Source organism: Pseudorasbora parva, chromosome 3 (assembly GCF_024679245.1).
Source record: "Pseudorasbora parva isolate DD20220531a chromosome 3, ASM2467924v1, whole genome shotgun sequence".
Lineage (NCBI taxonomy): Eukaryota > Metazoa > Chordata > Actinopteri > Cypriniformes > Gobionidae > Pseudorasbora > Pseudorasbora parva.
This window is the reverse complement of record NC_090174.1, coordinates 30,619,423-30,632,766: the sequence shown is the minus strand read 5'-3', so window position 1 is coordinate 30,632,766 and position 13,344 is coordinate 30,619,423. Positions and strand designations below refer to the sequence as shown.

At 38.0% G+C, this 13,344-nt stretch overlaps 1 protein-coding gene across 1 annotated transcript; it reads left to right on the top strand.

Annotated features, from left to right (window-relative positions):
* Positions 1-8,984: 8,984 nt before the first annotated feature.
* On the top strand, positions 8,985-10,958 carry LOC137071637 (protein FAM200A-like). The gene has a single exon (XM_067439820.1). The coding sequence runs from the start codon at positions 8,985-8,987 to the stop codon at positions 10,956-10,958; it is 1,974 nt and encodes a 657-aa protein (XP_067295921.1).
* The last annotated feature ends 2,386 nt before the right edge of the window (positions 10,959-13,344 follow it).

Genomic DNA, 13,344 nt, shown 5'->3' with positions numbered 1-13,344 from the left:
TAATTTACATCTGTGCATAATAACATTGAAAAGATCAAACAATATTAACATTTTATTAGCATTTCATATAATATCTACACAAGGTAAAATAATGAATAATTCCTATAAAATGGCATCTACATCAATTGATCTATCTGTGGATTTCTGGTGATACATGCAGGATTGATGTGCTATTCTGTGTTTTTTTTCTTTACTCATCTGCTGCCAGTGTTGCTTAAAATATTATCGAAACATAACTTATAAATACACTTAATTAAAGGGATAATTCACCCAAGAATGAAAATTATGTCAATTTTCTTTCATTTGAACAAATTCTCATTTCTGGATGGACTATCCACATAGTAATATGGACTAACACATTGAAAATCCAATTACTACCTGAAAATTACATTTTAATATTCATTAAAATGTTCATAAATATTCATATTAATAAATATATTCTGCCTTTTCCGTGACTGAAATAATCTGTACTTAAAGAACTTCAAAGTCACAAAGACAACACACATTTTCCACCAACGCTTTTGGCATTCCCTTTCCCCAAAATATTTTCTTGTTCCTTTTTCTTATCTTTAAGATTCCAATAAAGTCCAATAACGCACAAAACAACAACAATAATAAAAAAGATAATTTGGAATACTGTAGCCAGCAATCATTATGATGATTTAAAGGTGCCCTAGAATATAAAAAAAATTAATTAGCCTTGCCATTAGGGGTGTCAACAATAATCGATTCGGCGATGCATCGCGATGCGGGGCATGAACGATTCAGCATCGATGCGGCAAAGTGCCATAATCGATTATGTCACTGTTTATTTTCTGGCGGACGATAAAGTTGTGAAGTTTCAAATACTTCCGGTTCCAGGAGAATAACAACAACAACAACAAGGAAGATGGCTGAGGCGGAGGGAGATGACTGCGATAGACGGGTTATTAAAAACGCGCTAACGACCCGAGGTGTGTAGGATTGTTCGTATATATATTTTACACATAAATAAATTAATCTATAATGACGAAATACGGCGCAAATCACCTTTATTCCACAAGGTGGCAATGTCCGATACCCGCAATGATGAAGTGACGTTTCGCTCATAGTTACCTCTGACAGAAAACGAAACTATAATTATAATCTGCAAAACTTGAAATGGGTTAGTGATTTACTTCAGAGAGGAAGTACTAAACACAATCATATGTTAGTGTCACTGTCTCTTGATGATGGATGTGGTCAAGAAGCTGTCAGTGATCAAAATATTGATTTTGAAGACATTGAAAATGAGTTTGGAGAATATGCTGGAGATCGCGAATATGAGGCAGATGCTGAATATACTGGTAAACAAGCTCTGACGAGGTCATATGATGGTATTAAACATCTGCTCAAACTGAATCCTTCCAAGCTCCAAAAGGTAACGAAATAGGTTTTATTTTATTCTTCTGTAGCTGTTACTCTAAAATCAGGAGTTTTATATATTATCACGACAGGTAGAGGTCTATCCATGTTAAATATAGATCTGGGTCGCTAACGACCTGAATATGTAAGAATGTTTGGTGAAACAGTCATGCATTTAAGGGTTAATTGCATTTTATTTAATTATATTTAATTACATTTTATTTTATTTAATAACTTTTATGTCAAAGATACAGGAGACACATGGCAGCCAATACAATCTGTTGTGTAATATCTGCTTGTATAGCCTCATGACTGATGAAAAATTTGCTTTGTGTGCAATAGAATTTTGATGCATCACAATGCATCGTAGAATCGAATTGAATCGAATCGTTACCTGGTGAATCGTAATCGAATCGAATCGTGAAGGCAGTGCCAATGCACACCCCTACTTGCCATAGTTAAATAACAAGAGTTCAGTACCTGGATATCACATACAGTGAGTCTCAAACACCATTGCCTCCTCCTTAAATCTTGTTTGTGAAAAACACCACAGAACAACAAGCGATTATCAACATAATGCCAACTGTGACGCAATCGCTGGGATCATTAATATGTACGCCACCAACATTTGCATATGTCCAAACATGTTTATTGTCAGGCAGAACTGCAGGAGTTCTATCAGGTAAACAAGAGTCACGCGAGGATAGCAATAACGGCAGATCATGGAAATAAATGTTATGATCCAGGCTGTGCAGGGGACGTGAGGACTTTTCATACCCTTCCCACAGATAAAAAGTATCAACAGTCATGGTTGATGTTTATTTACAATCAGATACCTCAACAATTTAATTCCAAGTTGTTTTTTTTTGCTCGGCCCATTTCACCACGGACAGTTTTACTAACCTGGGGCAATATCAAGTAGGATTCGCTCAGCGTCTGAAACTGAAGAAAGGGCTGATTCCAACCATATTCCTGCATGAAATAGGGATTTTATACATTTCTTGACTGTCGAACCTATTTCTGATTAAATTGAAAGTTTCTTAGCAAGACAACATCAAAGAAAATATCCTGTGTTGTCTAGATCCAACGCAAGATGGTAACGTAACAATTGAAAACTCCAAGTAGCACACATAACAGTCTGTCAAATAACAAAGGTTAATATTATTTCCTGTCAGTGTTGTCATAAAATACAACAGTAAATACACATAACTCAAAAGCTAACTACCTTTACTACTACTGTTTGCTTACAGATAATATACATATTTGAGAACTGAAGTATGATTATTTTGCAGAGGGTGAGTAGTAAACATGACACTGACTTTGTTTGGTTAAATAAATAGACTTTTAAATCAGTACTCAATTGTCAAACTGTAACGTTACAGTTTGACAGTAGAGTACTGATTTAAAAGTCGACAAACAACTGTACAAACAACATATTTACGCACTACCCAGTTCAGTTTGTGATTCATTGAGCAGTGCAGTGAAACAGCCAATCAGAGCAGAACTCTGCATTAATATTCATGACCCTTCCAAATAAGGCAAAAACAGAGCATTACATCCTTTTTTGACCATTTTTGACCGTAAATAAGCCACATACCCTCTATTTAGATATCAGGGAACTATTTAAAGTATTGTTTCAAATCATTCTAGGGCACCTGTAAATATGTACCCTAGTGTCTCAATAGTTAAAGAAAGTGTATGTAAGATTGTGACAAAAACTGGTACTGCAATCACTTTCAAACGACTGTAGAGCGGTGTATCCCCCTCCCCTCCCCCCTGACTTGGGGTTGCCAGATAGGCTGCAGGATCCAGCAGAAACATTTGTAGCTGCAGCTGTGGTAACTAGAGCAAATCTGGCAACCCAGATGCCGAAACACTACTGACTTCATGATTGGTCGATAGGTGGAGGGTGGAGATTTAGGCCAAAAGACAACATGTCAACATCAACTTGAGTTGAGGGCTGCAACAACAACTTTTAAATGACAATATCCTGGCCGGACTACTGTTGTCAGTGATGTAAGTATTGACTTCTTAATGTATAGTGACATATCAGGGACATTTTATGATTAATTGAAATACATTTCTTATATACAGTTCCTTAAATTTTTTCTTTCTGTAAAATATGTTTATAAACATTTTTGTATGTTACATATACACATTTTTATGTGTATTCTAGTCAAAAAATAAACTTTTTATTATTTTATGATTTGTATTACCTTTGTCAGATAGTGGAAGAACAATGGTTTTGGAACAATGCAATAGGTTAAGGAACAATGCTTTTCTCTGTTGAATTTGTATTCCTTAGACCGCTTCTTTCAAACCCATGTACTGTTAGTGAAGCTCTAGGTATACATGATTACTTTTGTGTCTATGGATGTTTGAGTGACAGAAGGATAAAAGCCATATAGATGTTGCTTTTGTAAATCTTTAAAAACAAACTAGGACCCTGTGGCCGGACATCTCACAGCCCTTTAATAGGTGCAATTATTGCTTAACAGCCCATGGTTATACCCATCATATGTCATCCTATGTTAAAGATGTCTGCACTTTATGACAATCTATCGCCAAGCTAAACAATCAATAAAAAAAACGGTACATTTAGTGAAGGGGCGGGCAGGAGGGGGGTATCCGATGTAAAATCTATACTTTTGAGAATCACTCCAAAAGAATGGAAGCGAATCTGAGTCCTTTATATTTGAACAAACTTAACTGTTAAACAAACTTAACAGAAAAGTCCCACAAGTATTTCAAAGACATTCCCCAGAACAAAGCCCTGATTAAAATGGAAAGATTGGACCATTTAACAAGGTTCAAGTGGACCATTGATTGTACATTGGTGAGAAAGTGATAGATGAGAGTTAAAGATGTGAACGGCACGTTTCTGATAACTGGACATTCTGTTCCTTTAAGGCCATTTGAACAATAGGTAAGACTCTGAGACGTTGATTTACAGAAGACGGTGAATTGGAGAGGGACCCATGGGGACACTGGATGTCCCAAAAAAGAATCTTTGGCTGATTGCAAGAAAGACTGGCCTGATTGTACAAGATTTTTGGGGCGTATGCAGCACTTTTCCATGATGCTTCTACAATAGGCAGTAAATACATGGGATAAGGTGGAGATGCTTGACCTAATGTGATGACATTTTCTGTACTGTCCTCCAGGACACTGGCTAAAAAGCATCTATAGAGATTGAAGTAATTTAGTTACACTAAGTTCTCTGTAATCATATTTCAGTAAAAACTATATACCTGCATACCTTAAAACTGTATACCTTACGCTTAAAATCTGCTAAATATTTTTTTCTCCAAATTTCAATTTCATATATGTATTTTATGCTCTTATGATCAAAGTGCATGATAGATTGCACTTACTATATCTATACCCAACAAACAGGCTTGAAAATTAAACTGATCATATTTTTTATATATAAATTATCTTTCAAGAGATTGTTTACTCTAAAATTAAAATTCAGAATTAAATTTACTCACCCGTATGTCATTACTCACCTGCATGCCTTATAGTACCAACACTACGAGTGGATAGGGTACAAATTAAGTTATAGATATCACCATAAAACTTTTCCAGTTTTTCACTTAGATAGAGACAAACATTTTTTGTATTACAAGTTTTCTGAAATGTAATGTTTGCATATGCATCATCTATTTAAATGTACTAATTTGCATAATCTAAACTTTGGATATCCAATATAAATATCGGAATTGAAATCCACAGACTCGAATAGAAAAAGTGTGGTGAAATGAACAATTGTGCTTTGTATTGTTGTGTATTTTCTTTGCACTGATCTGAAGGAATACAAGTTAAGGAAGCAAAATAACACACATCTCAATTGACAACTCCATTAAAAAAACAACAACAGGGTTTTTGGTTGTACTTCAAGTTAAATAGTGCCATGCATTATGCAGGGGTTAGTAGTACATTCGGATCGCCAAGGTCACGTGATTAGGGCTGGGCGATATGGAGCAAAAAATATATCTCGATATATTTTGCTATATCTCGATATACAATATATATCTCGATATCTTTACAGGAAAAATAACCCCCAAAAAACTACAGGAAAAACAAAACTCCCTGATTACATAAATAATAATAATTTAACTGTAAAAGAAAATAAATAATATTTCCTTCTCATTTATTTCATGCTTTCAAAAGATGAATCAAAGACTCCCTTTTTTACACTTAAAGTAAACAGTAAGCATTTTGCAGAAAGATGGGGGCATGACTGAGATATAAATAAACTGATTTTGTATCAAAATTCAAACAGTGATGTTTGTCATGAGTTTGACAAAATTCAAACTCATCATGCAGGCTACACATGAGCTGAATTTCACTTCTTTTCCAGAACGAAATATGAATGTCAGAAGGTAGGCTATATGATAATATGATACAGTACAACTTACAGAAGAGCCCCGCGTGTCTCAGGACACCCAGGAGGATGTCGCGTTTTTCCCTCTTGGTTAAAACATGAATAGACCTATTCATAATAATCCCGTGATAAAGCTGCCAAAATAATAATAGTAATGATATTGCAATACTTTATAAATGTTTTCAAATGATATGCGATCATTTTGACATTTTAACCGAAAACCATGCGATCAGTTAGACACAAATCATAAACTTGCATGATTGCGACCGCGTCTCGCACCAATAGTGTCAATCACCTGACTGTGGGTGAAACTTGCGCTTTGAACTATGATGAACATTAATATTTCTTTATGAATTTTAGCAAGCAGTTGTGTTCGAAGGAAAACATGGTCTCTAAACTGAGTCCTGAACAACGCGCGCGCTTGTCAACTTGATAACTAATCCTCACCTGGTTGTGGAAGCAGCCGTGTTCAATGAGACAACACGCGAGGGGAGGGGGAACAAAAGCAAGAGGCGGGAGGCGCGCGAGCGGGAGCGGGAGCGAGCACAGCACAGCTTGAGAAGGCAAACAAGCAAAGTGGTGGAATCAGAATTAAATATAAACAATATATCGATATATACGATATGTCCAAATCCATATCGAGTTGAAAAAATATCTCGATATATTTTAAATATCGAGATATCGCCCACCCCTACACGTGATTTCAGCAGTTTGATCGATTCACTGATTCACAACCGTTTGAATCTTTATTTGAGGATTGAACACAAACAAGGAAGAGAAGACAAAGCTGAATAAAGTTGTAGTTTTTGTTATTTTTGGACCAAAATTTATTTTGGATGCTTCAAGTGATTCTAAATAACCCACTGATGTCTCATATGGACTACTTTGATGATGTTTTTATTTCCTTTCTGGACATGGACTGTATAGTGTGTATACACTTGGATAGGCTCTCGGACTAAATATAAAATATCTTAAACTGTGTCTGAAGATGAACAGAGGTCTTACGGGTGTGGAACGACATTAGATATATATTTTTTTGGGGTGAACTAACCCTTTAACGAACTACTGGATAAGACAAAGAACAGCCCTGTAGAAGATCTTGTGCCACTGCTTGCTGCTTGCTTCTGAAGAATTTCAAGCAGTCATAGAGGTCTATACATTAAAGCCAACGACAACCCAAGCTTCATGTTTTGGTGGAGCTACATGAAGATGGTTTCAACATTCCAGCAAATGTTGCCCTATTTCATGCGGTATCACCACATCAACTATGCTTGATAGGGGACCCTCTACCTGAACAAGATGCATTAACTTCCACAGCCTGTGAAGAAGGAGCTTGAGGCTGGAAACTTTGTAGTCAAGCGCTCTTTACACCGCTTCAACCAAGTTGATCCCAATCATAGTCAGGGGTGGCTAGGCTGTATTGCAAATAAGGGAGGAGGAATTGTTGGTATCATAAAGACATCTTCAGCTCTTGGCAGATGGGCTCTGTCTTTCATCTTCCGATCCCATCTTGCCCATGACACATAAGTTGTCTTTGACTTTTGTCTGGATACAGATGATGACTACATCCACAATGAAACCACAAAAGGCAGAATGAAACGGGACACAATAGATGAAGATGCTTTGCTTGCAGTATTGCAGAGATTTGGTCTCTTTTTGGCTAACCTGCCCCAGACACTTCAAAACATTACGAACAACAACTTTGCCACCCAGGATATTGAAGATGAGCTGTTGACAGCTAGCCTGGTTAAAACCAGACCATTCTCAGTAGTAACTGAGTTATGGTCTGGCAAAGCTTCATAGATAAATAATTTCCAAAGGGACATCACCAACGGACGATGACGAATGCAGAGCAACGGAGAAACATCTGAGACGGCAATTCTCTGTTTGTGATTTCGAGGAAGATGTAGCACTGGCTTCTGACGACTTTTGCCATAGTTGTAAAAAAATATGACAAAAGCTGGTGTCCACCACCACTACATCAACTTTTTTGCAAAATTTGGAAAACCTAATAGCATCTCAGACCAACTGAAATATCTCGGGAATGACGGTTGAACAGAAAACATCAAGCTCTGATCATATCTGTGTCTGTTGTAAGGCATTTGTATCGGTTTAAATGAAAAGGTAGCTGATTCGAACGAGTGATGTTTCACAGTGGCATCCATCTTTGTAATGTACAAAATCTGCTGCACTGTCGTCATCATGTAAAGCAACGTTTCTGATTTTTAAAAAAAAATATATTTTTTGCTTCCCTGTTTGAAGTTCAACAGTCAGACCCAATTACTGGGAAGGCAAAAACTGTCAAGGCAGACAGAAACATTCTATAGCGCCTCATTGCTGCAAATGAGGCAGGACGCCCAGTCAACCTTAAAAGCATTATAATGCATGAACTAAACTAGGGCTGTCCTCGACTAAGGATTTAGACAATCGAATCAGAATTGTCGAATCTCTCTATGGTCGACTGATAGTCGAATCATCTGTGTGTGTGAATGGGTTGGGAGGGGCATGACACTGTCAGCAGAAGGGTAAAACTATTTTTATTTTCCTTTACACACTGACTGCACACAGCAACAACTTTTAATAAAGCGAACAAAACTGCCTGCCAACTGACAGACGAACTGACAATCAGTGTTGCCAAGTCCGCGGTTTTCCCGCGGAATTGGGCTACTTTTAACCACTTGCCGCGGGTTGATTTTTTATTCCGCGGGTTAACATATTGCATCAGTTATATTTAGCTGAAATGGTTGTGTTGAAATAAATATTTTACTTTAGCCAATTCATATTCCACCAATGAGGATTCTGATGACATAAGCAATATCGTATCAGCATAACTGTGCTGATAAGCGCACACTTTGTGAGGTACAGTGGCACTGCTGGCGCTTGTTCGCTAATTTGTGTGTCTCTGTGTGTGTGTGTCTGTGTGCTGCGGCGCGCTGCGCGCGCACCGGCTGTTTTCGTTTCCATGGTAACCGAATGCGGGCTCTCCAGGGTTGTTGCTGGTAAATAATAATTTAAAAAATAAATGTCATACACAGAATATTTTTCTGTAAATTAACATTTAATGAGGAATATCTTGCAATGTTTATTTTACATTATTTTTAATTTGAAATTAATTTCACAAGTTTGTGGTTCACTTCCACTGGAGTTGTAATTCTGCATTTTCCCGCCCATTTTCATTACGTTTTTAATCGGATGCGGCAGTCTGAGAGACACCATGCCTCCTAAATCTGGGAAATGGTCAAAATATGGAAAAAAATACAGTAAAGAGTGGGAACGTGAAGATGGCATTAAGGAGTGGATACAGCGTGTGACTGGGGATGATACCAAAGCTTTCTGTAAGTACTGTAAAGCAGAGATTCGAGCGCATCACAGTGATCTTCTGCATCACAGCAAGACAGAAAAACACGTTCGAAATGCGGCCCCGTTCTCAAGCGTTCGAATGCGTACATTGTTTGACAGTGGCATAACTGCAGTAAAAATCGACCAGACTGTTAAAGTGACGGAGCTTAAACTGGCAGCACACATTGCTTGCCATTCAAGCATTTTGACAGTGGATCATTTAGGAGAACTTGTCGGTGAAATTGCTCAAAGGGATATCCGACTACACCGCACAAAATGTTCAGCCCTCATTAAGCAAGTAATAGGGCCAGAGATCCAATGGGAACTACTGAAGGATATTGGAGAGGAACTGTATTCTTTAATTATTGACGAGAGCACGGATATGGGCATGCATAAACAGTTCGCTGTTGTAGTCCGCTATTGTAGTACTAATCTACAGCGCATAGTTTCATCTTTTGCTGGGATTGTTCATTTGGATGGCGGAGATGCGGCGTCATTAACAGAAGCGTTGCTCAACTTTCTGCAAGAGAACAAGCTTTGTCCAAAACGATGCATCGGGCTCGCAACTGATGGATGCAACGCAATGTGTGGACAACACAATTCAGTTGTCACAAAATTTCGTCAGCACAACCCCAACTTTGTGTTTGTGAAATGTGCGTGTCACTCAATTCAACTGTGCTCATCATACGCAATGCGTGTTTTACCAAGAAATGTTGAATACCAGATTTCACAAACATACGCCTGGTTTTCACATAGCACCATCCGTCAGCAAAACTACCAGCAACTGTATGCAGCAATCAATGTCGGAGAAGCACCGCTAAAAATCCTCCAGCTTTCAGACACTAGATGGCTGTCTGTTAGTGCATGTCTCAATAGGGTGCTGGCTCAATATGATGAATTAAAACTACACTTCCAGCTTGCCAAAGATAAGGACAGGAACTACAACGCGGAGATCCTGTATCAAATGTACTCCGATCCAGTCAACAAGCTGTATTTAGTGTTTCTGCAGCCTATCGTGCAAGAAGCGAACCGAGTGAATAAAATGTTTCAGCTGGAAAATGCAAACCCATGCAAGCTCTTCAATGAACTGATCACGTTCTACCTGAACCTACTCAGAAGAGTTGCAAAAATCAACCTGGCAGACATGACTCAGTGGTCCGAGATTATTGACTTTGACGTGGCCACAGAAAGCGCCCATCTGCCTCTCTCTGCAGTTGACTATGGCCTACAGTTCCAAATCGAGCTGGATAATGTAAAGCTTCCCATATCCGATGCAGAGAACATTAAACATCGATGCAAAGAATACCTGCTTGAATTTGTCAAGCAAATCAAAAAACGTTTGACAACCAATATGCAGCAGCTTCAGTCTCTTGTGTCACTGAGCCCATCCGTAGTGCTAAACAGCCAGAAAAAACCTCAGTTGGCCTCTATGTCATTTCTTTGTCTGTACACTGGAGATCTTGCAAAGCTTGATCAGCAATGGAGAGTCCTGGACACATTGGCATGGGAATACACAGAGGACTGCCAATTGGAGAAGTTCTGGATTGACGTGAAAAATCACAGGGATGCTGCTGGGGACCAAGATTTTTATGAACTTGGGTCATTTGCTCTTTCGCTGCTGGCATTGCCATTCAGCAATGCAGCGGTTGAACGCACATTTTCTGAGATGAATTTGATCAAGACAAAACTGCGCAGCAGAATGAAGGACACCCTTCTGGAGAACATCCTTCGCATTCGAGCCTTCATGCAAAGACATGGAATCTGCTGCCATCAGTTCGAACCAACAAAAGAGATGCTGGCCTTGTTCAATACAAACATGTATGACAAGGAGCAGGAAGGAGAAGAGTAGCATCAGAAAAGACTATACATGTGTAAATAGTTAATTTAAATAGTTCCAAAAAAAAAAAGGATTACCACGATCCACTGAAGGATTTGGTTCATCAGCTGTCAATCTTAAGGTAAGATGGTTTTATTTATGAAAATAGACTGTTTATAATTACTTATACAGTTATCTTTTAGTATAAATGGTGTGTAGTGCATAACACTACCATAAAATGTGTATTGGAGTGTTATATTTAGATTTTTTGGTATTGGGCTAGTTTTGGGCTAGTTGGATTGGCCATTGGGCTACTTTTGGGCTATTTTTGATTGGCCATTGGGCTGGTTTTGTTGCGAAAACCTGGCAACCCTGCTGACAATGGCTTTCTTATTTAGGTTTAAATAGCCTAAAAGGTAATGTGGTGGATAAACATTAATAAACCGTTTTCTCATAACATGTTAAAGCCGCGATCGAAATACAGAACATCATACAAATATATAAAAGAACATTTTGATAAATAAACCTAAAAAAATACCTGCCTAGAGAGGAAAAGAACACTTTGAGCTCGTTTACAAGACATACGCGAAGCTCAGCCCCGCGCGCCTCAGGATCTCACGCGAGCTCAATTTTGAATTGACTGACAGATGAGCTGCACGAAAGCGCTCTGTGGTGCAGCAGGATTTTAAACAACTTCCCGAGTGGCCGCGGACAGGCGCTGAATGTGTGTACACTTCTTGAACGTGTTCTAATTTGAAAGGCGCGGTGCGAAGTTCAGCGCCCTTAAAGGGGTCGCACACCGATGCTCAGCTCAGCGCCGCAACACGTCTTTAAAATATTGAGCACCCCCATATTGCCAAAATGGTATGATCCTCGTTTCATAACACCCGTGGCGTGAAGATTCGACCGTGAGATCGGTGGTCGAATCAGGCTCCGCATATCGATGTATCGAATCTTTGACTATTCTGGGTCACCCCTAAACTAAACCATGCACTGCATCTTGCAAATGCAGAAAGTCCAATGATACTTCTTTTGGAATAGCTGTTATCACAGTATTATTACTTGATATTGAGAAATTTGAGTTCCAGCAGCCATTCAAACATTAAAAACTGTCCCTTTAATCGTTAATGTTGTTTTTTCATTGTTTACATATTTCAATATTCTGAGAATGCAGAGTTTGTTCTAATGATTAATGTTTAATCTGCAATAAATGCATTAAAAAAAATTGTTTGTTTTTGGGCAGCCATTTTGTTTTTATTGTTTATGCCAAAACAGTAATGTTTACAACTTGTTATATGGCAGAAATGGATTCAGCACGTAAAAATCATATAGAAAAAACACAAAGTACTTTTCCTCAAAAGTGCCTACTCCATTTTATCCAGGGCTATTTATCTATTTTGGGACTCAACTATTACTTTTTTCTGTGAAACCAAAAAGATATGAAATGTCTCCGTTTTTTTCATAGAATAGAAGGCAGTGTTAATTGACATTTTACCAGTATTCCTCAAAATATCTTCTAAAGAAGGTCAGGATTGGAATGATTTCAGGGTAAGTAAATGGTGACAGAATGTATTTTTTGGGGTGAAATTTTCAAGTTCTCTATTTGTTTAGACATGATGGCAGCAGATATCTGAAGACCAAATAGATCATTGGTTATTTTTGATTAAAATAGAGATTCTCCCATGATTCTGAATTAATTAATACAAATTAAATAATTATATGTTTGAATTAATGATTCAATGACTCGCTTATAAAAAATGTCATTACTGGATGAATCAGCATTTTTTAATGACTCCCTGATTCAATGTCACCACCTACTGGTGTAAAGATGTAACTGATACAATAATTATCTGAAGTATCAAGTTACTTACAGTGGGGCAAACAAGTATTTAGTCAGCCACCAATTGTGCAAGTTCTCCCACTTAAAAAGATGAGAGAGGCTTGTAATTTTCATCATATGTACACTTCAACTATGAGAGACAGAATGAGAATTAAAAAATCCAGAAAATCACATTATCTGATTTTTTTAAAAGAATTTATTACAAATTATGGTTCAAAATAAGTATTTGGTCAATAAAAAAAGTTAATCTCAATACTTTGTTATATACATATTCTGTAAGGTTTTTACACACTGTTGCTGGTAGTTTGGCCCATTCCTCCATGAAGATCTCCTCTAGAACAGTGATGTTTTGGGGCTGTCGCTGGGCAACACATTTTGAACTCCCTCCAAAGATTTTCTATGGGGTTGAGATCTGGAGACTGGCCAGGCCACTCCAGGACCTTGAAATGCTTCTTATGAAGCCACTTCTTCGGTGTGTTTGGGATCTTTGTAATGCTGAAAATCCCAGCTACGTTTCATCTTCAATGCCCTTGCTGATGGAAGGAGGGTTTTACTCAAAATCTCACGATACATGGCCCC

Bases quoted from the DNA above. Each gene is read 5' to 3' on its own strand.
- LOC137071637 (XM_067439820.1), top strand. From the start codon at position 8,985: ATGCCTCCTAAATCTGGGAAATGGTCAAAATATGGAAAAAAATACAGT.